Below are 26279 nucleotides of genomic sequence, written 5' to 3'. Positions count from 1 at the left end.
CCTGCTATAAATTATCGTCACCTCGTTCTCTCTCCGTCTAAGTACCTCACTTCAGATATTTATTTCGCTTTTGAAGATTTCAAGTCTCGGAAGATCAACCGTTCTGGTCTTCTCTCTTGCTACATAGAGGAAGGCTGGCAACGTTACAACTGACGGTTCTTCTTTCAACCAATCAAGCGTTGCGTTTTGCAAAGCGGATCATAAAGACGGTAAAAAAGGCCCCTGGGTCTTCTTGCATCGAGTCACATGTTGACCAAAGAATGACCGTACTCCACCCTCTTCTTCTTGGCCTGTTCTTCAGAGAATGCAAAGCAGCGCTGAGAGTGCGGCAGTGACAATCCACTACCAAGTAATATAGAAAGGAAAGAGCTGTGATACAACTGAGACGCTGCACTCGGCATGTTCGAGCCACTTCTGTTTGGTCTCCACCTTTTTCAAACGCAACGCACATCAATGCGCAGGAGTCAGCTTTTCTTCTCATTTAGCATCCCCTTTTGTAGCATCACACTTTCCCTGCTAGGCAGCTCTCAGCAACTGGGACTATAATAACACACAGTACCGGGAGAGCAGAGTTGCTCGATGATCGCATTGCTCTAATCCGCTGCTTGTTAACGTGGCAAAGAAAGGGCAGCGCTGCCGCTGTAGCACCAAGTCAATCGTGCTACACAGCCGTTGTAGATGCCGGCCTCAGCGCATCTGTGGGTTCGAAGTGCTGCCTCACCTCATTCCTTTCCCGACGAAGCACACGCACCGGTGGAAGCACCTGGGAACAGAAACTGCTCTGCTACTATGCCGCTTGAGAAGAAACAGGGTGCGCTACGTCCTTCACCTGTGATCTCAGCACTCTTGAAGGCAGTTTGCTGTAAGGGCGAAATGCGCGTCTGGCAAAACGAAAGGAGACCAAAACTCGTCAAGTGAAGAGCGAGGAGAGAACATCGAGGAAAGTACAACGATAAATGTGACATTACCAGCAATGCAACAGCTTCAACCTCTATCCCTTACACACATAAGCGTTGCAGATGAAAAGTCACCACAGGACACCATTTACTTGTAATAGAATCCTGATGCGCTCTCTTCGCACCCGTGAGATCTTGTCGTATGACCGTATTCCGCTTTACCAAGTGCAACACTCTTTGCGGTGTGATTTTGTTATTGTTATTATTTGGTGAACGTGTATGGCAAAAGAAAAGAAAGACAATAGAAAGCACATCAGCAGATGCGTACTTGTCGGTTCGCCAGTCGGTTTCCTGCAAGCCACTGTACACAACAAGTAGCAGGAAAGGAACGCTATTCAACCTGATGTTGCTCAGCTATGCATACAAAAAGAAGAAGAGATTGTTTTTACCGAGATGGATTTTTGACAGAATTCGTGATTTAGAAGCAACAGTTCAAGCACTGCAACACTTCGAAACCGCGAAAAGAAAAAGGAGGCTACGGCATCGAGGAGCATCAAAAACAAAAAAGATCGCTGAACAAAGAGTAACTGGTGAGAAGAAAAAAGGTTTGAAGCGTCACCTGCGCATTTACGAATGTTGCGACAGCAGGGAGTCTGCTCAACTGTGCCACCAAGAAGAAATCAAACAACAAGCGATAATCAAGGCCTCAATGTTGATAGGTTTGACAGAAGACGATTAATACAACACTGGGATGATTAAAAGAGAACGCCCCTGCGATCGGAGGAAACTATCCGGATCCCCTCTGTCAACTGGCATGGTCCGTGCAGGGGCGCTTTCAACACACACCGTTGGGATAAAAGCTGCAGTTTTACTCGAAAGGCACGGAGGCAGAAACTGCACAAAAAGTGATAGATGCAGATAACACACGGTGCACTCGTATACGATGCAAGAAACCAGTTGCAATAGAAAACGATGGCAGCACAAGGGATACTCGGTCGCACACATTCCTCGTCAGTGCGACGGAGTTGATAAGCTCAGAAAAAAGGAACCTTTGAAAACGATCTTTGCACCAGTCGTTGTGTCGTCGTCCTGCTATACTCTACAATTGGACCACTACGGAGGAGTTGAGAAAATGAGTGTCCTTCACATTTGTACCATGTACATCTAAGTGTTTTAAGCTGGTGGACCTTGAAAGATCACGGATGTCCGTCAAGCGTCTGTTTCCCCTCAGATCGAGGTTGTTGAGCTGTGGGCAGCTGTTAAGCCCGTTCACACTGCGAATATTACAGCACACCGCGTTGAGCGTCCGAAGTGACGGCGAACCAGCAAGTCCGCTCAGGTCCACCAAGGCTTTGTTATAGGAGATATCGATCTCGCTGAGTAGCGGGCAGGTGTTCAACCCATCGATGCTGCGGAGTCCTCTACAGGCGCTCACAGAAAGCTTCTCGAGGCTCGGAGCACCAGCGAGGCCGCTCACGTCTTCCAGGGCACTGTTTTCGGAGATAATGACCTTGCGGAGTAGCGGGCAGCTGTTCAACCCATCGATGCTGCGGAGTCCATCACAGTTGTTCAGAGTAAGCTCCTCGAGGCTCGGAGCACCAGCAAGTCCGCTCAGGTCCCAGGCGCTGTAATAGGAGATATCGATCTCGTTGAGTAGCGGGCAGGTGTAATAGAAAACAAAAAAGAATACTGCATGATAGCAACCCGCGTGCNNNNACAGTTGTTCAGAGTAAGCTCCTCGAGGCTGACATGCGACGATCAGTGCGGCGACGTTCTCTCTGCGCTTTCTGCGTTTCCACACGTGACAAAGCTGTCAATTGTGCTCAGTGGACATGTTCGTGACTCTCGTGGTGTTGATCACGTGAATCACCCCCTACGCGTTGCAGCGAAGATGCCAATTAGCGAGATATGCGTTCGTGGTTTTATGGAGCTAACGGATCTCTCTGTGCTGGCGGAATCGCAGCACCTTCAACATTTGACAGTCACCCATTGTGGAATACAGTCGGTTACTGACTTGGTGAGCTGTCCGATGCTCACAGAACTCGATGTCTCCCACAATCAACACCTCCAGACTCTTTCAGGCCTCGCAAGCGCACCGCGCCTCAAAACTCTGATCGCAAAGATTTGTGATATACGAAACTTAGACGGTCCCGGCAACTTTCCCTTCCTCAGCACCCTTGACGTGTTGGGCAACAAATATTTAAAGAGCACTCGCAGCCTTGCTGGTGCGCCTTCACTTCGGATCGTCAAAGCGGCGTTCTGTGCATTACGGAACGTCGATGGGTTGAACACCTGCCCGCTGCTCAGCGAGATCGATATCTCCCAAAACAAAGCCTTGGAAGACGTGAGCGGTCTCGCTGGTGCGCCGAGCCTCGAGAAGCTTTCTGTGAGGGCCTGTAGAGGACTCCGCAGCATCGATGGGCTGAACAGCTGCCCGCTACTCCGCAAGGTCATTATCTCCGAAAACAGTGCCCTGGAAGACGTGAGCGGCCTCGCTGGTGCGCCGAGCCTCGAGGAGCTTACTCTGAACAACTGTGAAGAACTGCGCATCGTCGATGGACTGAACCGCTGCCCGCTACTCCGCAAGGTCATTATCTCCACAAACAGTGCCGTGGTGGACCTGAGTGGCCTCGCTGGTGCGCCGAGCCTCGAGAAGCTTTCTGTGAGGCCCTGTAGAGGACTCCGCAGCATCGATGGGCTGAACAGCTGCCCGCTACTCCGCGAGGTCGTTATCTCCCAAAACAGTGCCCTGGTGGACCTGAGTGGCCTCGCTGGTGCTCCGTTGCGGATCCTCGAACGCACGCATTTTTTGTGTTGACTTTGATGCGCAGCTCCTCCACTCGGTCCCTTACACGAGCTGTGAGAAGAGCCAGCACGTCACTGCATTCGTTGTTGACAGTGACACACAGCGGCAGTCCGCACCGATCTGCCCACCATAGCGAATGCGCAATCCTTTGTAGAGTTGAACATGCCTTCGTCGCTGTGATCCCGTAGACCAGGTGGTTGTTTGATACCATCACACCACCACAGTTCTCTTCCGTGTAAAAGTGGCTGGTCAGCGCCTCCGTGTCCAGTCTCATCTGCGGACACACAGCACTCGGTATGCGACATTCGTTCGTGAAATACTTTGAACGCATGAAGCTCATTATCTGAGCAATGCCGTCCATTTTTAGGCGCGACAGTGCTTTGCGTGCATCACCCAGCGAACCGGAGGAGAGCGACGCAGTGAAGTCCTCAATATGACCCTTAAGCGACATCTTCGTGAAGAGAGGCTTTGTTTTTCTGAGTGCGGAACTGTGCGTGTGATCGCGTATGTTTGCTTATTGGTGTTGAAGTTGAATTCGTCTGCTGGAAGAAATGTGTAATGCGCTGATGGTAGATCTGGGAGAAGGAGAAGAGGTCGAAGTGGAACGATAAGAAACAACTTATGTCCTTTACTTGTAGAGTAAGAGAAAGCGTATGAAACAGCTTCCCGGTGTGAAACCAATTGCTGCATAGAGATATGGGAGTTTTAAAAGGCAGCACGACACGTTTGCGTGCACCTGTTGACCGAGACCGTCGCCGCTTCCGTTGTCTCGCTTGTTAAGTCTTACCACTGCTACAGCGCAATAGCGCCTGCTGAAGAATTACCTCATTTGTCTTTCCGTCTGACTCCGCGGATACATCCACAATGTAGCAGCTGCTAAACACTGTAGTCGATATTCAGCCTTCATGGGAGGTGCGCCGAAAGCTCTTTTGGAACGCGCACGGGCCAACGTCTGGGCGTAGTGGGTTTGTTATGCAGCGATATGCAAGCGTTGTGCCGTGCAACAGCACCGATCCGGTCTACGCACGTCAAATCTACGGGTCGGAGAAGCATTTCCAATATGGTGCGTGCATCTTCTTTACCTCTGCCACCAGAGCAGCGGCCTGGAACCACAGCATTCGTGTTCGGGGAAGTTGATCGACGGGATTGCCGCTGCTTTCCAGCAGCGCACGCATCACCGCCTCGGAGCCGAGCGCCACGTTCTTCACGTTGTAGCCGCCTTCAAGAGCAACAACCAGCTTCGGAAAGTTGGTCGCCATGAGACGTGTCATAATGTAAAAACCGGAAGGGCTGAGAGACATGGAGCCGAGAAGATCCCCGTGTGCGCTGTCGAAGCCAGAGCTGATGAACACCAACTCCGGCTCGAACTCCCGCGCCGCTGGTAGGACAAGATCGTGCATCACTTGCACATACTCGAGGTCGCCCATCTCGTGCGTGGGCCACGGGATGTTGATGTTGCGGCCTGTCGCCTTCTCCACCGTCTCTCCGCCCACGCGGGTGATGTGTCCGGTGCCGGGGTAGAACGGCTCCTCCGCCTCCCTCGGTGCCCCCAGCGGCGGCGTCTCGTCAAAGGAAAGACCGACGGTATCGCCCGCGTAGTGCGCTTTTTTCCTCTGCCCGTCGTTGGCCGCAGTGGAGGACGCCGCATCGCCGACGGACGCGGACGACGACGATGAGGTCGAGGAGGAGGAGGAAGCCGCAGCCTTCACATCCACACCGAACAGCGCGGCGATGTCGTCGGCACCGTCGTCTTGCAGCTCTGCAGCCAGTTTGTTGTAGTCAACCTGTTTGCGCGGGCGGCGGCTTTCGGCGGCCTCAAACGGTGGCGGCGGGGGTGGCCTCATTGCCTCCGCTACGGTTTGAGGCACAGCCGTAACCTGCTGCGCTTCTGTTGCGCCCGTGTCTTTCTGAGGTACGTCCTCATCCTGCTCTGAGGAAGCGAGGAGGACGGCGAGCTCATTCACGTCAATGTCCTCCTTGCTGGTCGACGTTGTGGAGTCTGCAGCGAGAGGTGGTTTCGGCGTGAGTTCAGTAGAGGGCATCTTGCGAAGAACATGGCCACGGCCACTACCGTATTGGTGGATGGAGATGACCAGCACCGAAGGATCGTCGTAGAACACGCTCTCCGTACCGTCGCAGTGGTGCACGTCCCAGTCAAGAATAAGGATGCGGGGACAATCCGCGGCCTTGGCGATGCCGCCACTAGCACCGCTATCACGACCACGGCGCCGCGCTATCATCTCCTCCTGCGCAGCGCGGGCGGCAACCGCGACGTTGTTGTACAAACAAAAACCCGACGCGTTGCCCGGCCCTGCGTGGTGGCCCGGTGGACGAATCAGCGCAAAGGCGTTGGTGCTGACTCCACTGACGACGGCTTTGGCGGCCTCGATGACGCACCCCGCCGCCATCCGTGCCGCACGCGAGGTGTGCTCGCTGGCAAAGAGGTCCTGACCGATGACGCCGCTCTTCTCATCGCGAATGCCCATGAAGAAATCCAGTTGATCGATGGTGTCGACGAGCTCACGGGAGTGGACGCGCCGCAGTTCCTTCGTTTTTGCGGTGCGCGCCGGGATGCGCCGGCAGCAGGCGAGAAGGCCCACGGCGGCGAGGTGGTCCAGCGTGGTACTGAGGCGTGCAGGGCGCTCGTAGTCGGACGGATCTGGTGAGGTGTGCTCCAGCATACAATCGTCGTAAACGACGGCGGTGCCTGACGTGGGCCCAGCGTGAGATGCAGCGGCGGCAGCAGCAGTAGTGATATGGGAAACGGACGCAGACACGCTGTCCACGATTACGGGAGTGGGCGCCACCAGCGCTGCAGCTATTGTGGAGCGTAGCGCATCCGTTGGGGAGCAGATGAGAGCCGGCAGAGGCATCAGCGGAGGCAACGAGGACGGACGCACGACCTGGGGTTCCGTTGTTTCCCGCACCCATCCGCGGATGTAGGCCTCGAACTTTCGTCCCGACTCCAGCGAAGACTCAACATGGACGTCCTTTGTTTCCTCGTCGCGCTGTCGCTTTGGCATTGGGCAGGCGGCCAAACCAATGAAAATAATAATAATAATAAAAGAAGCTGCCGCCAGTATTATACACAGTTTTCTGAATGCACGTTCTTCTCTATTATTATTTCAATGCAAGAGAAAGGAAGAGATGTAAGAAAGCGTGTAGATCAGATTAATACGGCGAGAAACATAAATGAAAACAAAAAACATAGCAGTATGAATCTGTTGTGGAATTCTGGGTTGACCGGTTTCACAGGAAGGGGCGCGACACCGCTTCAACATCTACCTTTTCTGTTGTAGTCACGCTACTAAAGGTGAGAAACAAAGCCATGGTGTTTGTCTCGCCTCTCTGCGCTTTTACTAGCGTTAAGGCCAAGCCGGACACCGAGTGTTGTGCACGATCATCATTTAAACATAAAAACCCGTCACCGAGCCACTTTCCCTTTCGCACAGCCATCACCTTTTTTTCGTTGCATTTTGCCAATCTTCTGCTTTCCCATGACAGTGAAACTCGTCTTCGTTGTGGTGGGCCGTCTTTCGAGCGAGGCGTTTAAAAGCAAGCGGACGTGAGGAACTGCACATCTGCTACAAAGAAACGAGGCAAATGTGCGCCACGTCCACTCGCGCACTTCAGTGGCAACGGCTCTTCGCAGAAATCAGAAAAAAAGAAGTGTGAAAATAGTTTCTCCTTCAGGAAAATGCCCTTCGTATGTGCCCCCCAGCCACGTGCGGAACCCGCAAGCTCCGCTGTACCCCCCGCCGCATCGGCGGAAAACGCGCGACCCGCCCCTCCAGACGGGGAAGGACAGGTCCCTGGCAAACGCCGTGGTCAAGAGTCAGACCCGTGAGGCACGAAACCTGTTCTGCTCCGCAACGCACTGAAGGAATTTATCAGCTTCGTTGCCCGCGCCTTCACGACCGTTCTGCGTGCGTATATGTGTTCGTGTGAGGTGGCTGCGAGCTCGTTCTTCCGGTGGTGTGATCCACCCCTGTTCAGATGTTGTGGTTGTGATTCTTCCCTCTGCTGATTGCGTTAGCGGTCTTCCTCTTCTCCTCCACATGTGCTCTCCACTCTTCTTCCTCGTTGTCTCTCTTCTTCGTTTCCTCTCCTGCGCACACGAACATGGTAACTCTGCTCACGCGATAAAGCATACAAGTGAAGGCTTTGTTTCGCGCTGAACGTTTTCGAGCGTTTTCGAGTACAAGTTCTTGTTTTTGCCCACGAGGGTCGTTGCTTACCGCAGAAATGAGCGACCAGGAGCGCCACGAGGAGATCCCGCTTGGCGGACAGCCTCCGGAGGAGAACGACGACATCGATGTCACTCCCCTCCTAGAAGACGCGCGGACAGCCACAGCCGCGAAACAGGTGCAGATGCTGCACCGACAGGGGGTGCTCAGCAGGGCGGAGTACATGCAGCGCGTTGTCGCGCTGACGGACAGGCTGGTGTCCGAGCCGCCAAGAAACCAGTCACCCACCCGCAAGCCCGCTAACGTGAAGCTCCAGATGCTGGAGGCACAGCGGGAGTTTACGGATCCGAAGATCCGTAAATTCAACGCCTTCCTGGAGAAAGACCAGGACGTCGCCCGCGACGCAAAGACGAGCGGGGCGTTGAACCGTGCCCTGGAGCGGTACATCGCCGCGCTGGAGGCCAAGCTCTTGTCGCCGGTTGTCGCCTCGGGGGCGGCCATCCTCCTGGGTCTCGTGGGCCCCGAAAGTGCCACCGACACCTATGAGAAGAGAGTCCTGCAGTGGATCTCTCTCATGGTGGACGAGCCGGAGGACACCCGGCTGTACCGCTACAACGCCTTTGTCGTGTCCGGCATGCCTTCGGCCGCCATGAAGGAGTGGCGCGAGATCCTCGACGAAGTGGATCTCCCCCTGTTCCCTCCCATCGACAAGTTCTCCCCAAAGAACTTGCAAATTCGCCTGGACGCGCGAGAGGCGAGTAAGGCCCTGGAGGCTGGTGGCGAGGCCCGCGAGAAGGAGCCACGCCAGGAGCTCTACCGCCGGCCACGCAAGGGGCGGGACTTGTTGGAGGGAGGCGGCGCGACGGCGCCGGTGTACGGTGCCGACGGCACCCAGATTGCGGTGGTGGACCTGTCCGGGCTGGAAGGCTACCTGGAGACGCTCTCCCAGAGCGTGCAGACGCTCCGCGAGGAGGAGCGCGCGGTGGGGATGGCCCTCACCCAGGAGATCCGCGAGAACATCTCGCGGATGCGTACACCGGGGCGCGGGGCATCGTGCCAAACATGAATCGCGTGAAGAGCGCGATCAACAACCAGGCCCGGCGCTACCAGGGCTACGGTGCCCGGTGCGGCTACGGCGGTCGTGGTGGCTACGGCAGCCACTCGTACCGCGGCGGCGGTGACGATATGCCAGAGACTCAGCTCTCAAAAAACTGAGTCCCGGCGGGCCGCGCGCCGTCCTGAGGCTGGGAGGCGGCACTGCGCCGACTGCGGCGAGCGCCACCGCAGATGTGCCCCGCGCCTTCCGGAAGGAGGTGTGGGGTGGTGATCTCCGCGAGGGGAAAACGTCCAACGTCGAGTTGGATGTGATCTACGCGCGGTATCTCCCCGCTCTCAGGATCGTTCCGTCGGACACGATGGTGTACCTGGCCCCCGAGCGCGTCAAGACGCTCGTGGAGAAGGTGCGCCGTCAGGGTGTCCTCTACTTCCCAATCTTCGTCATGAAGCATTGGATCGCCGGTGTGCTGACCACATACGACTCCGCGCCGTCCCCCGTGGTGGAGGAGAAGTTGCGCTCCGTGTTTGCGCGCGTGTGGCCGGGCCTGCGGATGGTCAAGGGTCAGTGCCCGCGGCAGGAGCGCTACAGCGACGACTGCGGTCTGTACATGACCGCCAACTTCTTCCTCCACCACCTGCAAGCGCGGCTCGTCGACCGCCGCGACTTGCCACGGTGCCTTCGCCGCCTGCTGTACGCGGCGAAGAAGCACAACCCGCCGGTCGAGTACTTCCACGAGAAGATGCGGAAGGTGCTCACCAGCCACCCCGTGTCGCGCTGCGATCGTTTCTACGATGAGATCGAGCGCGCGCCGTGGAAGCGGGAGACGAGGAGCTGGGCACAGCGGGTCGCGGGCCCGGCTGTGCACACGGGCGGCGCTGCGCCGAGGAAGGCGCCGGCGAGACGCCAGGCTGCGAGGCGGACGGCATCCGCGGCAGCCCCAGCAGCACGGCGGGCGAGGGCGGAGACGGCGCGCACACAGACCGCGCGCGCGCGTCAGCCCACAGCCGCCACCACAGCACGCGCGCGACAGAGCGCGACCACGCCGAGAGCGGCGGTGCAGCGAGGCGCCCGCCGATCGGACGTGACGAACCCGCCGCCGACACCCCAGAGGCCGCCTGCGAGGCGCCCTACGCGTGCGGAGAGAGAGGCGGAGGACGAGGCAGTGCTGCGCCGCTTGGAGGCGGCGCCCGTGCAGCAGCCCGAAACAGTGCCCGCGAGAGTGCAACGGACCCGACGCGAACGTAGCGTGGGTGACGCACCGGGGCGACCCGTGGCCGGGTGGGCCGACGAGACCTTGGCGAAGGCGAACCGATCCGCCCGCAAGGTGTACGAGGGGGTGATTGACCACCTCTGGGCGGCGACCGCGCTGGCGATGTGCGGCGACGGTGTGCCGCGGGGCCTTGGCGACTCGGCCCTCAACATGCAGCGGATGCGCCACGGATTGCGCGAGCTGCAGCCCTACAGCGTGCAGGAGATGTTGAAGCTCCTGCACAAGCGGGTACACGTGCTGGACCGCGCGGGTGCGACCCCCGGTCAGAACAGCAACAGCAGCAGCCGGAGCGGCAGCAGCAGCAGCAGCAGCGAGGCCGGAGACTCCGAGGGAGACGCCGGCGAAGGAGGCTTTGTGTTCCGTCCGGAGGACGGAGGAGCGGCGACGCGCGATTTGGGGCCTGGGGTAGACGAGTGCTACCTGGTCCGCGGCGCGCGACTGGGACGACTGCCGAGCCAGGTGGGCCGGTACGAGTTTGTGCTTGGCGCGCGGCTGACGCAGGCGCCACGGGACATGGACGGGGTGCGGTACCCCAGCTACTACGAGCTGACGCGTAGCGCCGAGGAGGCAACGGTGGGGGCATACATCCGGCATGGTATGACCCACTATCGCCTGGCCAACGCGCACCGCGTGTCCCGAAACGCCGAGCGCTACGTCCCCGTCCCACGCAGCGCGCAGCAGCGCGAAGAGGAGAACGACGTCCCCGATGAGGAAGGGGACGTGCGTAACCTGGAAGCGCAGCCGCTGTCTCCGCTGCGTCGCCGCGAGCACTGGCCGGGCGACGGCGCCGAGGGCGCCACACGAGAGGGACCTGCCCGCGAGGCGGACGGGTATGCCGACATGGATGGCAACATCTCGGCAGAGGCGACACGTGCCCTGGAGGACCTACGAGCCGCTCCTTTAAACATGCAGGGCAGGCCTCTCACGGGCACCGAGGAGGCCGAGGCCTGCCCGCGAAACTGGTTCCTCTTCTCCACGAAGCCGCCGCATGTGTCGCAGCTGGCGTGGAACGCGGTGCGGCCCGACACGCGGGAGCACCACCTGCGGTGGCTGGCTCGCATCAAGGCGATGTCGAGCGAGCGGCTCCGCATGAGTCTGCCGTGCGCCTGCATCGACCTCATCATGGCGACGGCACGGGCGCGTCGGTGGAAGTGGGCCACGACGTCCAAGGCGTTTGCTGGGGTGGCGGGTGCGCTGCGCGACCTGCCCCTCTACTCGACGCAGCGGCGCGGCATCCGGCTGCAGGACGACCCGGAGTGGCGCAGCGCGTTTGGCTCGGTGCAGCGCTACATGCGCGAGTCGGTGCCGGACGCACCACCCTTCCTCACGCTGCAGCAGGTGAGGAGCGTGCTGGATCGGCTGCGGCTGCCGCACCCGCGCGCGGCGCTCTTCCTGGCCATGATGTGGGGCTTTGCGGCGCGCGCGTGCGACATTGCGACGCTGCGCGCGAAGGACGTGACGGTGTTCCCGTCCAACGGGCCGCCGCCACAGCCGGAGGGTGCGCCGCCGCTGTCGATGCGCCAGCGCAAGGCCGCGGACCCGGGGCTGCGGGTGACGATCACGGTGCGGCGGGGCAAGGGCGCGAAGAAGCGCGGCCCGTACCCGGTGCCGTCCGTGCTGACACGGGAGATGGGCGCGGTCCTGCAGGAGCTGCTGGTCCAGCGCCGCCCGTCGGAGGAGCTGTTCGCGCCACACACGGAACAGCTGCGGCGTCTCGTTGCCAGCGAGCTGGGGCGAGTGTTGAAGGGGGCGCAGCTGCCCTCTGTCCGCAAGGGTGCACTGCGGTGCATGGCGGAAGCGGGGGTCCCGTCGCGGGACCTCATGGTAATCTCCGGGCATGCGAAGCCCACCACTCTGTTGCGCTATCTTGGGTATGGCCAGCAGCCTACGGCGGAGGCAGAAGCCGCGCGGGCCGGCGCCAGCCGGGCGCTATTCCCGACCCCCTAGAGGCCGCGACATCACTGTTCCGCTACCGCTCGCAGGACTCATCGTGCCACAACCTTGGCATCGACGCGCGCGAGGTGGCGGAGATGGTGGCCCGGATGACGGGGTTCATCCGGACGGTGGAGGAGATGCCCGCAGCGGTCAGGAGCTGGCCGCTGCATTTGAAGCACAACACGCCGCTGGACATGGCCGCGGTACTGGCGATGCCCACGCACCGGGCACGGACGAAGCGCTTCCTGCTGCGCGTGCAGCCCTTTCTCGACACGCGCTTCTTCGACGGGCTGCGCACGTCGCGCACGGTGAAGCCATGCGCGCTGACGGCGGCGGAGGTGGCGCGCGCGGTGGAGATGGGCAAGTTCGAGCCCGTCCCCGCCGGTGTGCTGGGGCCCGGCTGCGTGCAGCTGCCGGACGGCGTGCACGGGGTCAACGTGTTCACGGTGCCGGAGCTGAAGGGCCGTCGGCGGCTCATCACGGAGCCGCTGCTGAACCGGGTGATCCCGAAGCACCAGGTGCCGCGCGTGCACTACGACACGCGGCTCGGCCGCCGGCAGAGGTTGCGCAGCGCCCGCTACATGCTGCAGATAGACTTCGAGGCCTATTACGACGCTATCCCGATTGCGGAGACGCTGCGTAACAGGTTCGTCTTTCGTGCGAAGCATGACGGGCGCTACTACCGGCTGCGGACGCTGCCGACTGGTGCGCGGTGGAGTGTTGCGGTGGGGCAGGCAGTGACGTGGGTGATCGTGGACATCGACACGCCCGTCACGATCAGCACCCTCATCGACAACATCCTGGTTGCCGCCCGCGAGGGCGAGGAGGCGGAGTTCGTGCGCGCGGTGCGCAGCATTGTGGCGCGCATCAAGGCGGCGAACCTGATGACGTCGCCGAACCGCGACGAGCTGGAGGCGATGTCGGACGCGGAGCTGCTGGCGCTGGCCAGCGAGAACACGGTGTTCCTCGGCGAGGAGTACACGTGGAACGGCCGCGAGCGGCTGGTGCGCAACTCGGTGAAGACGGTGGCGAAGCTGCAGCTGGCGCTGCGGAAGCCCCGGCACACGATCCGCAGCCTCGCGTCGCTCATCTCGCTGATCTTCTTTGCGCTGCACACGACGCAGCTGAACCCCGCGCGCGCCTTCAAGCTGCTGAGGGCGTACCGGGGGATCTACCGGCTGACCTTCCGTGGGTTCGGCTGGGACGCCGCGGTGCCGTACCTGGACGCGGCCGTGGCACGCTCGCTGCAGGAGATTGGCGGCGAGCTGGCGCGCAACGCGTGGAGCACCATCTCCGACGAGCGCCACCCCACGCTGGACGAGGGCGACTACGACGCCGTGGTGTTCACGGACGCGTCGCTGGAGGGCTGGGGTGCGGTGCTGCACCTGCGCGAGAACCCGGCGGAGACGTGGACGTACCGCCAGCGGTGGACCGAGGACCTGGAGCGCGCGTTCGCACAGGCCGACGGCGACGACAGTGCGGCGGTGCGCCGCGCACTGGAGGCGATGTACGCGGGCGGCGATTGTAGTCGCGCGAATGTCTGCGCCTTCGGCCGTCAAGTCTCTGCGGCCGCTACATGTCGCTCCCACTGCACGATGCTGACTCACTCTCTCCGCTCCTGCCTCACTCCTCTCTTCTTACTCACTGCATAGAGCGACCCATACAACAGGACGGTGGCTGTGCTAGGTTGCCCTGTAGAGAAGCGAGAGCAGATCAAAGGTAGCTACCGCATTCGCCAGCCTAGTAAGAAACGATCCCACTCATCTTTGATTGTCTTGCTCGAGCTACGAACGGAGGATGAAGGGGCAAGAAGAAACGGGCTTTCCTGCCTGTCGTGACCATCTCACGATGCTCTTGCGATTTGGGCGGACGAGCCCATTCCGGAAATTCCATTTCTCTTTAGCTTGGTAGAAAACTACATTTCGTGAGGGCCCACGTGACTCGGTTCTGGTCTGGCGCCCTCTAGCAGAGATCCCCACCCAACCTTACATGACAAATGTTCTTATGGAGTCGACCAGCTCCATTAAGTTCGCTACTCTCGAAACCTCCTCTTTAGACTTACTCCGTGGCGGCAAAGAGGCTGCTAGCATTTGTGCGTGTCAAATTGGGAAACGAAAAACAATCAATGGGAAAATGAAAACTATTACCGGGACTCCGTACCGCGCTGTTAGGTTCACTGGGTTGGGCGGGCGGGTCGTTAAAATATTTAGTGCTCGGTCTTGGACACTCTTGCTCACCTAAACTTGTTAGCTATCATTTTCCATCAGCGATACAATAATGAAGGATGGGGAGGAAAATTGTTGAAGCATAACTGCGCAGGGATTCATTAGAGATCACTTACGACTCGGACACGGTGTTAGGCACTTGCCAAACCTTTTTCCATTGAAAAGACTTATACTTTACATTTACCTTTTTACGCTTCCGCGAGGGGCTGACGGAGCTCACTGGCTTCACTCCTACGACAAGTTAGTACCAATCTGTGCGCTATTTTAAGGTTTTTAAGGAAAAATAAGGCTTATTGTCACGAAAGCGTGGTTCTTGGTGGGGAGCCGAGGTTTTACGCCGCTGTTGAAGTTAAAAACAGAAGAAGTATTGCGAGAAGAGAAACAAAAAAGCGCGGAAAAGTTAGAGAGCGAAGATGCGACGGTGGGCAGAGAAGGTGGAAGAGGTAAAGAGTCGTTAAGGCGCAGAAGCATCGTGGCCTTCCTGAAAGGGGGAGGGGGGAGGCTGTAAATGAGCCGCGTGGCATGAAACTGGCCACGGCGGCAGCGCAGATGAAAAGAAGAATAATCAAGGCTGCAAGCTCGCGCGTGCGGCCTGCTCCAGTTGAATTTGTCCGTTCTCCTTTTTGAGAGCATCAGTTTTGGTGAAGATGCAGTAGGAATGAACAAAGCCGACACACGCAGACGTCGCAACGGGACTGAGCGCAATAAGTAAAGGGGTTTTCATTCGAAGCAGATGCTTTCTGCTCTTTGTCTTTTTCTTACTGTTGTTGGGATCCTTTTTTCGTTCCTTTACGAAGGTGGTTTAGCAGAGATCGTCAAGGCGTGAATGGTGCCTGAGCGGAGCTCCTCATCAAATAGGGCATTCACCATGCGATGACGCTGAAGGAGAGGGACGCCAGCGAACACGGAAGATACGATGCGGACGTTGTACTTGGCCTCTCGCTCGCTAATGGCCGTCACCTCCAACTCGGAAGGTTTGAACGCGTCCTGAATGCGCGAGACGATAACGTCGTAAGTGCTTGACATGTGAGTGCGCTAGAGTAATAGTGAGCTGCGGTGGTTTTGCACGTTTCGGTGTGGAGGAACATGTGCAAGATTCAAAGGAAACAAACGAGACGATAAGAACAGAGAAGAGGAAAAGTCACAAGCTTGCTTGATGGACCGACTTCGCTGCTGCAGTACAGAGAATAGGAGGCTTTGTGAGAGACACAGTGGTGGTTCTAGATGTGGACTACTCTTGTCGCCAGCACGCCTCCTTGGTACTCTCTGTAAGCCGCTGGGTCTTCATTTTGTGTCTGTCTCGAAGCGAGTCTTTCTTTCATTGACTGTGTTGCGACGGTGGTGCACGCGCGATCTATTTCTGAAAAGAAAGGAGGCGAACAAAATTCGTACAGCAATAATAATACCGACACGCGAAACAGCTAGCGGGGCGGCCTCACTTGTCCTCTATTCTAGCTCTACTGCGATTGTACAAGAGGCGCCCCAGCTCCCGCAATTGACGCTTCTGGGCCCGCTCCAGCGGCCCTCGCTCGCCGCACGACACTGTCGCCGGATCACGCAGCGCGGCGCACTCTAACACAACATCGAGAGGGCGGCAGTTGGGCTTGCTGTCGCGCGGACGGTTGATGTCCTGCGGCGTCATGGGGGTTGAGTTGGCGTGCGACTGCGTTGCCGCCGCCTTCGTAGGAGCGCGCGTTGGTTGGGCGGAAGAGTGAGTTGTGCCGCCAAGAAGCTGCCGCAACGCCTCCGCTGCGCTGCTCAACTCCTGGTTCTCCCTCCGTGTTGGTGCCTCTGTCGCGTGCGTTGGCTCGTCCATCATTTCTTTTCCCGGCTTTGAGGGGTCGGTGGAAAGAGGAATGGCAGACGGCTCTCCTGCGAGGCTCCTGTCCTCCACGCTAATCCTTCCATCCGAATGCATTTTCGCAGGAGGAAAAGGTGGGACTGTTGTTGGTGGAGGCGACGGCGGACGCACCGCCGCAGTCACCAGCGTTGACGAGTGAGGAGAAGCACGGCCCGCGGACGCGTATTTCGTGGCGTAGGTTGGTGCATCCGCTGGCTTCGTGGGAGACGGCGAAGGCTGCTTTCTCACTCGCGCCGTGTCCTTCGGTGACACCGACGGCATCAGCAGTCGCCGAGACGTCTTTTGCGCCGTCAAGCCCGTCCGCGGCGACTGTGTGGAGGGCGGCGCCTCCTCACCATTCTGGCATGCCTTTTCCTCGCGGTAAGCGTCAAGGCGCCGGCGCTCCTTGGCCCGCCACTCCGCCTGCACACGCTCTTTTATGGCGTGTCTGCGCTGCTCCGCTTCCAGGGTCGCCTGCTCCGCCTCCAGTTCCTGCTGCTTCTGTGCCAGTTGCTTGGACTTGGCAACGAGGAAGAGGCGGTCGTACGTCGGCCCGCAGCGCTGCTCCGGCTCCATGCTCTCCACTATGGCAGCGCTGTGCACGTTGAGCGCCGGGTGGAAGGTCAGGTCGACGGTGGTGGACGACGTTCCTTCGCCCGTGGGTGGATAGCGACGCCAGAGCTGCTCCACGGCCACGTCTTCTGCTCCTTCAAACGCCGCTACGAGCTCCTCCACCGTCCACGCCGACTGCAGGGAGCAACGCTGCGACAGCACGGCTGCCACGCACTGCGCCTCCCTGCTCGCGGGGCCGGTGTAGTCGAGGAGAGCCGAGAGGGTCAGCGTCTCCGACCCACTGAAGTGCCGCACCCACCGCCGCAGGCCGCGCTGGCGCGCCACTCGCGCCAATTCCGCGGCGTTGGGGTTGGGCTGAGGCTGGAAGGTGCACTCGTCACTCGTCTGCCGCGTCAGCGCAAGCCGCCGCGGCGACGGCGTTGCTGCCCGCGTGAGGCGGCGGACCAAGTCGGTCGGATCGACATACACCTGCAGAGGTGCTTTCGGTGCAGCGGGCAGCGGGGCCTCGCGCGCGTTGGCGATGGCGCGACGTCGATGCTCCTCAAACTCGTAGAGGGAGGCGATGTGCGCCGCAATTTCGCGTTGCGAGCGGACGACGACGGGCGGCTGCGACGGCGGCATCTCCTGCTGCGCCGTCTCCATCGCCTCTTGGCGGTTGAAGTAGTCCTGGTAGAGTCGGTCTCCTGCTGGCACTGCGGCCCCGCTGCTGCGCTCGCGGCAACCCCTCACGATTCTCTCCGACGTGGCCGAGATGCGGGGGCTGTGCCGACACGTTGCCGCCGCCTCGTCGGGCAGCTCCAGCAGCTGGAGGCGGTGCCGCAGTTGGGGGGACATCTCCTGCTCTGCGGACGCCGCGCTGCCCAACCGAGCGTCGCGCTTCAACGCGCGTGCGCGAGGCGAGATGACGGGATGGAAGGTGGTGGCGCTGCGCTCCGCCTCCTCCAGTTTCGCGCGTAGCTCCTCTCGCTTCTCCTCCGCACGCTTGAGCCCCTTCAGCCCACGCTCGTACAGCCCTGTTCGGCTGGCGAGAACGGAGCTCTGTACGTAGACGCCGTTTTTCTTCGTCATGCCTTTGGTCCAGCGAGGCACGGTGGTGTACTCCACGCCAGGAGAGAGGAGGTCGGGCTCTGCGCTGCGGGTGGGTGCGGCAGGAGCAGCAGCGGCAGTCGTCGTTGCAATCGGCGCTTCCTGGTGCGCCTTTTTCAGTTTCCTTAACGGTGCCGGCCGTCGCTGAGAGGCGCGCGTTTTCGTGGGTCCTTGTGCGGGGGCTGCCGTGGCCGGGCAGGGAGGCGGCGGAGTTTGCACGGTGGACACAACGGCAGCGGCGGCAGCAGTGGGTGACGCGTGCACCACGGGATGCGTCGCCAACGTTGCCTCGGGACGGCGCGAGACGTGCGAGCGAGTCGCCGTAACGGACTCGTTCGTCGTCCCTGTGGATGCGACCAGCAACGCCGTGGACGGCGGGGTGAGCTGCGGCGAGGCAGTAGCTACCTCCGCCGATGGCTGCGGTATGAGGGTGGCCGGCGCCGGCGCCGCCCCTGGGCCCGCCGACTGCCGCGCGCGCTCAAGCCGAGAGCGCAGTGGCGTCCGCGCTGCTCCTTCCAACGCCGCGCCGTCATCGCTGTTGTCACTGTCCAACAGTTCGAGTTGCCGAAATGACGAAATGAGCTTCGTTGTGCCAGTTGCAGCAGGCACACTCGCTGCAGTTGGTGGTGCCGGTGCGTTGACGCCGTCTTCTGTGGAGACGAGCTCCCCCATCGGCTTCAGCGGCGCCGCGAGGGCGGTTTTGGCACGCAGCGGAGGAGTGGGCGTGGAGTCGCTGCTCTCGGCCAGCATGCCGGACCAGTCAAGTTTGATGCTATCGAAGTGGTTTGCCGAGCGGGCGGACCCGTCACCAGCGGGAACATCGATATCGCCCTCGTCAGAAGAGTCCAGTATGGCAAAGCGCTTGATGAATGCCGCTGGTGGATGCGGCTCTAGTGAAATCGGCAGCGCAGCCCCACCACCTGGGTTCAGCTCATCTGCCTTCATATGTCTCTATTCGATGGGTGTCCTTCCAGTTCTAACCAACAGCTTTGTGTGTTCTCGGTGCGCTTGTGAGACGCATGTCAAGAAGGAGTATTAAGAGCGGAGAACGATGATGCTGGTGAGTCTCACCATGTAAAAGGGCGAAGTGCGCCCTTCAGAAATAAGTGTCACCAGAAAGCCGCAGGTGCGTCGTTTCAGTACGAGAAACCTCTCAAAGCCGCTTCCCGTTTGTGCAGTGCCAATGCCTAACTAAGCACCCCTTCAGGTGTTGCTGCGCTGCTAAACCGGAAATGAAGTCGTTCACCGCTGACACGACTCAGGTGAGGAGCGCTGCGCGTCACGCAGCCACGAGTGCGTCTCCTTGCAAGCCACGGATTATTCTTTCTTCTTGGTGTTTTCGATTAAAAAAGATACGTTTGTGTAAGTCCACCATCACCAGCGAAGACGTGTGTTGTCTGCATTTGATGGTGGACAGGTTAGAGTCAACAAGCATTTCATTCATCTTTAATTAAGTAGGTGTCTTTTTTGTTTGGAGACCGGTGGCCGGCAGCAACGCAGGAAACCAGCAATGGAGGAGGAACCAAGCGAGTGCTCCCTTTGCTTCCCACCAACGCCTCCGTCGATGCAGTGCAGACAATTGCATCTTACCGAAATGGAAGAGGCGGCGGAGTGGAGGAAGAAAAACCTGATCCTCTGCGTGGCCCCGCCTCTCAGTGCGTCGGGGCAGCAGGAGCGGCCCCCGGCTTGATCGGATCTGGAGTCAGAAAAGCCGGCGGCACCATAGCGGCAAGATTCGACGGCGCAGCCTCGGGCACAGCCATCGGCTCCGGCACAGCCGTCAGGGCAGCCTCAGCCGCAATAGGTGCAGGCGCAACCTCTACGGCCGGCTCAGGTACGGGCGACGACGTTGACGGCGCTGCTGGAAGCTCCGCAGCTGGCGACGTCGACACGGCAGTCGCAGCCGCAGCAGTAACAGCAGCGGGAGCAACAACGGGGGCAGCGGCCGTCTCTGGTGCCGCAGCGAGGGGCGCCACCGCCGTCGCGTTGAGTGGGTCAGCGGCCACCACGGGAGACACCGCCACCGGCGGCGTCTGCCCCTCCGCCGTCTCGTCCGCCGCCTTCACCAGTGAGGAAGACGACTCCCTCGGCGGCTCCTCCTCCGTGGCGGTCAACTTCCCTTCCCCCGCAGCGGCCGCCCTCTCCTCCTCCAGCTTCTCCATGTCCTTCTTGAGTTCGTCCAGCTGCTGCGTCAGGCGGTCGTTGGCTCGACTCAGCTGCTGCTTCTCGGCGCGAATCTTGGCGGAGGAGACGGCCAAGTCGGCGCACTTCTTTCGCTCGGTCGTCAACGCCTCCTTCGTCTCCTCCAGCTGCGTCTGCAACTTCTTCAGCTCCTCCGCCTCGGCAGCGAGTCCGACCGCGGCAGCAGCAGCGACCTGCCCAAGCGCACCAGGCGCCGTCGTCGGGGGCGGCGGCAGCGGCGGCGCCTGGAAATGCGGTGGCGGAAAGCCGGAGCCGTCCGTCTCGCTCTCCGACGATCCGTTGGGGATGGACCGCTGACGACCGGCGTAGGGGCCCCGGAAGGCCCGCGGCGGCTTCTTGTCGCTCTTGCGCCGAATCTCATACGGGGAGTAGCGGTTGAAGAGCTTGTAGCCTGCCACGCCGGCGAGGATCGCAGCGCCGGTGCCGATCACCACATCGCGCCAGTCCACGCCTTTGACCTGCGGCTCCTCCGGCGGCGGTGGCGGGGAACGAGGGAAGAGCGTCTGCGTGTACTGCGGCTGTGTGGGCGGGGCCACCGGGGACAGCGGACGCGAATTAATCTGTGTGGACATGCCACTCTGGAAGTTGTTCGTGGCTGCTTGGCCGCCGAGCGCGGCGTTCATCGGCGCTGGTGCCCGCACCGACGCGATCTTCTCGAGTGTGACCATTCTCCCTACCTTGGAGAAGGCGTGCTTGATTTGTGCATCAGACATGCTCTTCCCTTTGAGAAAGCGAATCTGCGACTCCACCGGTGCGTTTCGCGCGCGCGGGTCCTGCAGAAAACGGATGGCGGACTGCACGTTGGGGTCGGCGTCCAGCTGCGACGGGGACGCCTGCTCCGGCTCCGGAAGTTGCGGCGGCGGCGCCTGCGCGGTGGTGATGGTTGCGGCAGCAGACATTTTCTTTACTTGATAGAATCTCTAAAGTTCGTGAAATAGAGGACGCAAACGACACGCACAGAAAGGAAGAGGTGGTTACAAAGAAGCACTATTCTTCAATGCGAAATGACCGTTAAATGAACGCCAGCCCAATACTGTATAAATTTTGATAGTTAAAGATGCAAACGCGAGAAGGTAGACGAAGTAGCTCGAACTCCAAGGCGTCGAAGCACCAACGAGTCACTCACTGATTGAGTATCTTCCGCACCGTTCAAAAGGGAAAAGAGAGAGAAAGAGTGGGGAATACAGAAAGTGTAGAAAGGCAAAGAAGGAAACAGAAGAGGTATAGGTGGTGGGAGAAAAAGACTTGATGCAGAGTTTTAGGAGACTGCCATTGAGAAGCTGCATAGGTAGAATGTGAGAACTCTTTCCTATGGTGTTGCAGGTTAACGAGTGTTGTGCTGGATTTTCTTCTTGCATGTGTGAGTGGAGGCCAAGATCAATACGCCACTCACAGCGGCAATGCGCCGTTACAAGTGCTCGGGCCACACGGCCGTTTCGGCGGATTTTCAGAACTGTCTTGCATTTCCTGGAGTGCAGAAGAGAATTCTCCGACAAAACAACCGCTGGGTGTGCACGAGAAAAAGGTCTCCTTCACATTCACGCATCTCTGCTTTTGCTATCAAATTCGCTGACTCGCACCACGACAAATAGGAGAAACCTGCGCGCTCCACCGTTCAAGAAGCGAACATCGTCAAGAACGCCAACGGCGAGCGAAAAAGAAAGGACGTCAATAAAGGAAATAACATAGAAAGGGGGAACAGCACTTCTTGCCTCGCGCTTACTCGGCCAGGCGCGCAATGATAGCCTTGATCTCTGTCGGGTTGTACATGTGCAGCTTCCCGTCATCCACGCGGACTACAGCAACCTCGATGTTCTCGGGAGACAGCTGGTCCTCCATCACCTGTTTTAAAATGTCCACCGCGAGCGTCTCGCCCTCCTCCAGCGTCATGTTACGGTGGTAGCGCTCTGTAAAGACGTTCTGCGCAGCCTCAGCGCCGCCGCCGATAGCCTGGGCGTCGTAGCGTGTGTACGTGCCGCTCGGGTCCGTCTGCCACAGCTGCGGCCCCTTCTCATCCACGCCGGCTATGAGCAGCGAGACACCAAAAGGACGCGACATCAGCTTGCGCTTGCCGCCACTCTCGCCAAACTGAATCGATAAGTCGCACGTCGCCAGCGTGCACGACTCCACGCACATCGGCTCGTTGTAGGTGAAGCGATGGTTCTGCGACTCCACGCGGGCGTGCTCGACGAGGATGCGGGCATCAGCCACTATCCCGCTCATCACCGCGGCGATGTGGCCGTCCACCTCCATAATTTTATTCATGCTCGACGGCACCACCAGCGTCGACGGCACGCGCTTCTCTGCCGCCAGGACGACGCCTTCCGGGGTCTGGATGCCCAGGCTTGTGCTGCCCAGCTTTATCGCCTCGATGGCGTACTCGATCTGAAAGATGCGGCCCTCGGGGCTGAACGTGTTCACACCACGATCGTACTCGGACTTGGAGCTGAACATTGTGTGTTGTTGCTTGGACGTAGGGGGGGGGGGAATAGGAGTAACAATAAAGTGATGGTGTGTGTGTGTGTGTGTGAACCAGAACAAAAAACAGAGGAGTACGCAACAAGGTTCCCTCAACGATAGCCGAATGGAGTGATAAAGCGAACAGTAATTTCAAAAACGAACCAGGAGTTTGCTGACGCAGACGAACCAACCACAAAGGCATAACACGCGTACAGCGAGGTGAGCACGGCACACCGTGAGGCAAAAGACGAGGACGAGAACGAAGTGCGAGTGGGGTAAGAGAGAAAGAAAGATGAAATCGTAAATGGAGAACTCAAGTGAACGAACGCATTTTCATCTCCGAAGCATTGGCATGTCCTCGGAGGCGAAGCGCAACACCAACTCAAGGCGAGACGTAAACGCCCCCAATTCTTTCGCTGGCCCCAAAACCCATGATGAGAGGCGGCAGCACTAACGCAAGAGAGCGCGCGAAGCCTCCTTTTGGATTTCCTTCCTTCCGCCCATGACTCTTCAATAGAGGGTCTGCCGCTGTTGGTGCTGTTTTAACGAAAGTGGAATTGCAAAAAGAAAAACAAGACGAAACCGGTTTACGGCACTAAATCTTGGCCAGCTCGCGCAGACGGCGGACCGTGGAGCGGACGGTGCTGTTGTTGGGGGTGCTCAGGGTGTACGCGCCACCGGCCACCGTCTTGCTGCAGCCGTCGCAGCGCCAGATGCCGACAGCCTTGCGGCGGAACGCGAACTTGCCGCAGAAGGAGCAGAAGTGCTTCGCGTGCTGGGACACCTCGAGCTTCTTGGCGCGCTTACGGGGGTTGGCGCCGTAACGGGTGCCGTAGCGGCCCATCACGCCCATCTTAACGGTGCGCTTCGACATCTTGCCTAGTAAACCTACACGTGATGGTGAGCGAAACAACAAGCGAATGCAATCAGTTTCACGCACGTTGGGCGACAAACGTGGGTATGGCGAATAAGGGTGAGGTGGAAGAGAGAGAGAGGAGGGAGAGGAGGGAGAGGAGGGAGAGGAGAAACAGAAACGGTCAAAGTCGCCACAGCATTGAAGAGCAGAATCGTTGAGAACGTAAAGGGAGACACGAGAAAAAAAAACACGGTGCCACCGAGTCCGCCTTTGGATCAGGCGCCGGTGCACCGGTGCACGGGAAGGGAAGAAAGAAAGAACCTTCTCGAGACATGAGAGCTCCTTGTCAGCTTCCTTCACAACTGCAGAAGTGAGAAGAAGTGGGTTGTTGAGGAAGTCCCACTTAAGCGTTTTCAAATGTCACAATATATCTTTCTTTCTTGAGAAAACGGCTACCATGATGATGACGCCTGATGTGGGTGAATATCCAAAGTGCTTCTCTTTTTTCTTTCTTTTACCACAGGTGTATCTCGCCCACCGCCACACAGTTCTAAAGCACAGTGCACAGGAAGCGGCTTGTGATCCACACGGCGTTGGGGTACACAACAAAGCTAACAAACAACTCACTAATGCTGGCCAATCCCAACAGCGGCATGTGCAGATGGCACACAAAGTAGTAGCACAGTACCCACGCAACAGCGGTGCCCATCGCCATCGCAAAGCGATTGCGAAGAGCTGGGTGGATAAAAGAGACCTGAATAGCAGCAGCGCAGCCCGCAACGAGGCCGCACTCGGGCTGGAGGATAATCAGCAAGCACAGCGCAATCGCGTTGAAGCTCAGCCACATTCCGCTCGTCGTGTGCGGCATGACAACGCGCAGCACGCCAGCGAAGAGAAGAGACGCCACCGCTACACCGGGCCACTGCGCGGCGTGAAAGGCGGCGGACGCACCGGCTGAGGTGAGGAGAAGGCCCACAAACAAGGGGGTAATGGTGATGCCTCGCAGTTGATACTCCGCGTAGGCCGTGGAGAAGATGGATGCCACAAAGAGGACAATGCAGAACTGTGCGGCGTCGTACTCCACGTACCGCCGCAACGACACAGGCAGCCACACAAAGGTGGAGTGGTGGAATTTCTCCTCTAGGCCGTTGAGGGAGATAATTATCAAAAGGACGAGGTCGACCAGATTGTGAGGGACGTCGCTGTTTGGCCTTGCGGTGGACTCACCGTAGTAGGGGTTGGTGGAAATGGTGAGAGTGTTGATGCTGTGCGTCGGTATCTGATGCCACCGCTGCGGGTGCGAGGCAAGCTGCATTGACGCCTCCAGGTACGACCAGTAGTGCCAAAACGGGTGTTGCAACTTACTCGGTGGCCCGCCAGGCTTCTGGCACAGGTAACTAGGAATGAAGCTACGATGAGACGCATGCTGAACGGCAGCGTTGGGGAAGTCCTGATTCGGCTGGATGCCATTGCTTCCCAACGTGTCATAGCACAAATACTTGCTGTACATGGAGGACATGTTCAGCACGATGGCCGCGCGTGTGTAGGAATGCGGAATCGGCCACTCCTCCGTGCTGTTCACAAAGTAGAATTGCACGTCGCAGGCGAGGTTGTCCTTGGTGCGAAGAACTTCGATGAGCGCGTTGGCAATAGCCGTGGCAGCGGCGTAGTCGGTGTTCACGTACACGGCGACAATTTCCGAGCCGGGTGAGCGCCGGCCCCGCACCAGCCGCTGCGGTTGGGATACAGCGGGGTCCAGGTATTGGTCAATGGGTCCGAAGGTGAACTGCGGGTACATGTGGCCCACGGCGTTCTCATCGACCTTGGCGACACGAGACTGGAGGATGGGCAGCAGGCACAGCATCGCGATACCAAGCAGAAGGAACAGCAGGCCCAGCTTGCCGCCGTGATGCCGGGCCCCGTTAAATACAAACTTCCGCAGCATGCCGAATGTGTTGTGAAGCTGCGATACAGAAGAAATGAAAGAAAATGAATGCTTGGTTTTCGTTGATGCCCTGCAAAGAGTGACAGCACAGGCCAAAAAGACGGGCAAACGACGGGCGTTTGTGGTGCGTACGCGTAAATCGGCTGAACGTTAATAAATATCACCGAATGGATGAGGAGACAAGAAAGAGGGCTGGAAAGCAAAATAAATAAGTTGTTTGTGCCTCACAGAACGACGCGAGTGTGGAGAAACGAGTTGATCATCAGCAGGTGCTCCCATACTTCCGAAATGAAACGGTAGAAGAATGGTGTGGTACTGCGGTTGCAGAGCCCATCGAAGATAAAATAGACAACCGCCGCATTGTTAGAAAGACACAAGGAATACCCCACAATCTAACAGCAAGGACGATTTCCGCGAAGTACGCAAAGCACGCATAATTCAAAACGACTTCACTAAAACCCCGTCCGCTCAGCTGACTGATCGCTTTATAGAGGCGGGAGCGCGTGTTTCCCCGCGACTCCTTTGGTGTGATCTCAATTTGACCGTTTCTTGATCACTACGGTTGCGTGCTACTCGACTCAAAGACACACACACACACAAAGAGAGAGCCCTTCTCGGGGTGCAAAAACAAACGGCGGAGACATGGAATAACCCGCACACAACTCCTTGCTGGACACGCACTACGACGTGTGCGCAGTAGTGAAAGCCCACGCACGTGGAGGAAAAAGCCGTGGAGCGCAGAACCGCACAAGCTCCTTCTCGCGTTGACGCAGAGTGAGACGTGCCAAAGAGAACAGCGCAGATGACTCCTTCAAATTCCGATCTAAAACAACGAAATATTGGCCATGACCGCGACGCTGGCAATCGCCCAGCAACAACTCGGACGATAAACAAACTCAAAAAAAGAAAAAGAAGAAGGTAAGACCCCGACGCTTCACCAA

At 58.8% G+C, this 26279-nt stretch overlaps 11 protein-coding genes across 17 annotated transcripts; 4 read left to right on the top strand and 7 right to left on the bottom strand.

Annotated features, from left to right (window-relative positions):
- Positions 1-2787: 2787 nt before the first annotated feature.
- Positions 2788-3714, top strand: ABB37_06529 (hypothetical protein; the record flags this gene model as incomplete). The annotated part of the gene is made up of 1 exon (XM_015804887.1): positions 2788-3714. One exon carries the CDS (start codon positions 2788-2790, stop codon positions 3712-3714), a length of 927 nt encoding a protein of 308 aa, XP_015656865.1.
- A 1022-nt stretch (positions 3715-4736) lies between these two features.
- ABB37_06528 (putative histone deacetylase) lies at positions 4737-6725 on the bottom strand (the record flags this gene model as incomplete). Its single annotated transcript, XM_015804886.1, has 1 exon — positions 4737-6725. One exon carries the CDS (start codon positions 6723-6725, stop codon positions 4737-4739), a length of 1989 nt encoding a protein of 662 aa, XP_015656864.1.
- A 1222-nt stretch (positions 6726-7947) lies between these two features.
- Positions 7948-8955, top strand: ABB37_06527 (hypothetical protein; the record flags this gene model as incomplete). The annotated part of the gene is made up of 1 exon (XM_015804885.1): positions 7948-8955. The coding sequence occupies one exon, from the start codon at positions 7948-7950 to the stop codon at positions 8953-8955; it is 1008 nt and encodes a 335-aa protein (XP_015656863.1).
- Positions 8956-9304: 349 nt separating this feature from the next.
- ABB37_06526 (TATE DNA Transposon) lies at positions 9305-12163 on the top strand (the record flags this gene model as incomplete). Its single annotated transcript, XM_015804884.1, has 1 exon — positions 9305-12163. The coding sequence occupies one exon, from the start codon at positions 9305-9307 to the stop codon at positions 12161-12163; it is 2859 nt and encodes a 952-aa protein (XP_015656862.1).
- Positions 12164-12246: 83 nt separating this feature from the next.
- Positions 12247-13803, top strand: ABB37_06525 (TATE DNA Transposon; the record flags this gene model as incomplete). Its single annotated transcript, XM_015804883.1, has 1 exon — positions 12247-13803. The coding sequence occupies one exon, from the start codon at positions 12247-12249 to the stop codon at positions 13801-13803; it is 1557 nt and encodes a 518-aa protein (XP_015656861.1).
- Positions 13804-15165: 1362 nt separating this feature from the next.
- Positions 15166-15429, bottom strand: ABB37_06524 (hypothetical protein; the record flags this gene model as incomplete). Its single annotated transcript, XM_015804882.1, has 1 exon — positions 15166-15429. The coding sequence occupies exon 1, from the start codon at positions 15400-15402 to the stop codon at positions 15166-15168; it is 237 nt and encodes a 78-aa protein (XP_015656860.1). The 5' UTR covers positions 15403-15429.
- Positions 15430-15811: 382 nt separating this feature from the next.
- ABB37_06523 (hypothetical protein) lies at positions 15812-18884 on the bottom strand (the record flags this gene model as incomplete). Its single annotated transcript, XM_015804881.1, has 1 exon — positions 15812-18884. Exon 1 carries the CDS (start codon positions 18818-18820, stop codon positions 15812-15814), a length of 3009 nt encoding a protein of 1002 aa, XP_015656859.1. The 5' UTR covers positions 18821-18884.
- Positions 18885-19527: 643 nt separating this feature from the next.
- ABB37_06522 (peroxin 14 putative (PEX14)) lies at positions 19528-21216 on the bottom strand (the record flags this gene model as incomplete). Its single annotated transcript, XM_015804880.1, has 1 exon — positions 19528-21216. The coding sequence occupies exon 1, from the start codon at positions 20974-20976 to the stop codon at positions 19528-19530; it is 1449 nt and encodes a 482-aa protein (XP_015656858.1). The 5' UTR covers positions 20977-21216.
- A 580-nt stretch (positions 21217-21796) lies between these two features.
- Positions 21797-22711, bottom strand: ABB37_06521 (putative 20S proteasome subunit alpha 5 (putative); the record flags this gene model as incomplete). Its single annotated transcript, XM_015804879.1, has 1 exon — positions 21797-22711. The coding sequence occupies exon 1, from the start codon at positions 22529-22531 to the stop codon at positions 21797-21799; it is 735 nt and encodes a 244-aa protein (XP_015656857.1). The 5' UTR covers positions 22532-22711.
- A 421-nt stretch (positions 22712-23132) lies between these two features.
- On the bottom strand, positions 23133-23488 carry ABB37_06520 (60S ribosomal protein L37a; the record flags this gene model as incomplete). Of its 7 annotated transcripts, none has more annotated exons than XM_015804872.1 (1): positions 23133-23488. In XM_015804872.1, the coding sequence occupies exon 1, from the start codon at positions 23409-23411 to the stop codon at positions 23133-23135; it is 279 nt and encodes a 92-aa protein (XP_015656850.1). In that variant the 5' UTR covers positions 23412-23488. The 7 variants fall into 7 exon arrangements, with proteins under 7 accessions (XP_015656850.1, XP_015656851.1, XP_015656852.1 ...); XM_015804873.1 differs by having other exon boundaries at positions 23133-23444; XM_015804874.1 differs by having other exon boundaries at positions 23133-23427.
- A 455-nt stretch (positions 23489-23943) lies between these two features.
- Positions 23944-25483, bottom strand: ABB37_06519 (putative mitochondrial hypothetical protein; the record flags this gene model as incomplete). The annotated part of the gene is made up of 1 exon (XM_015804871.1): positions 23944-25483. The coding sequence occupies exon 1, from the start codon at positions 25336-25338 to the stop codon at positions 23944-23946; it is 1395 nt and encodes a 464-aa protein (XP_015656849.1). The 5' UTR covers positions 25339-25483.
- Between the last annotated feature and the right edge of the window lie 796 nt (positions 25484-26279).

Source organism: Leptomonas pyrrhocoris (genome assembly GCF_001293395.1).
Source record: "Leptomonas pyrrhocoris isolate H10 chromosome Unknown, whole genome shotgun sequence".
NCBI classification, from domain to species: domain Eukaryota; phylum Euglenozoa; class Kinetoplastea; order Trypanosomatida; family Trypanosomatidae; genus Leptomonas; species Leptomonas pyrrhocoris.
The sequence above is the reverse complement of the archived record's forward strand: the minus strand, read 5'-3'. Positions and strand labels throughout refer to the sequence as shown.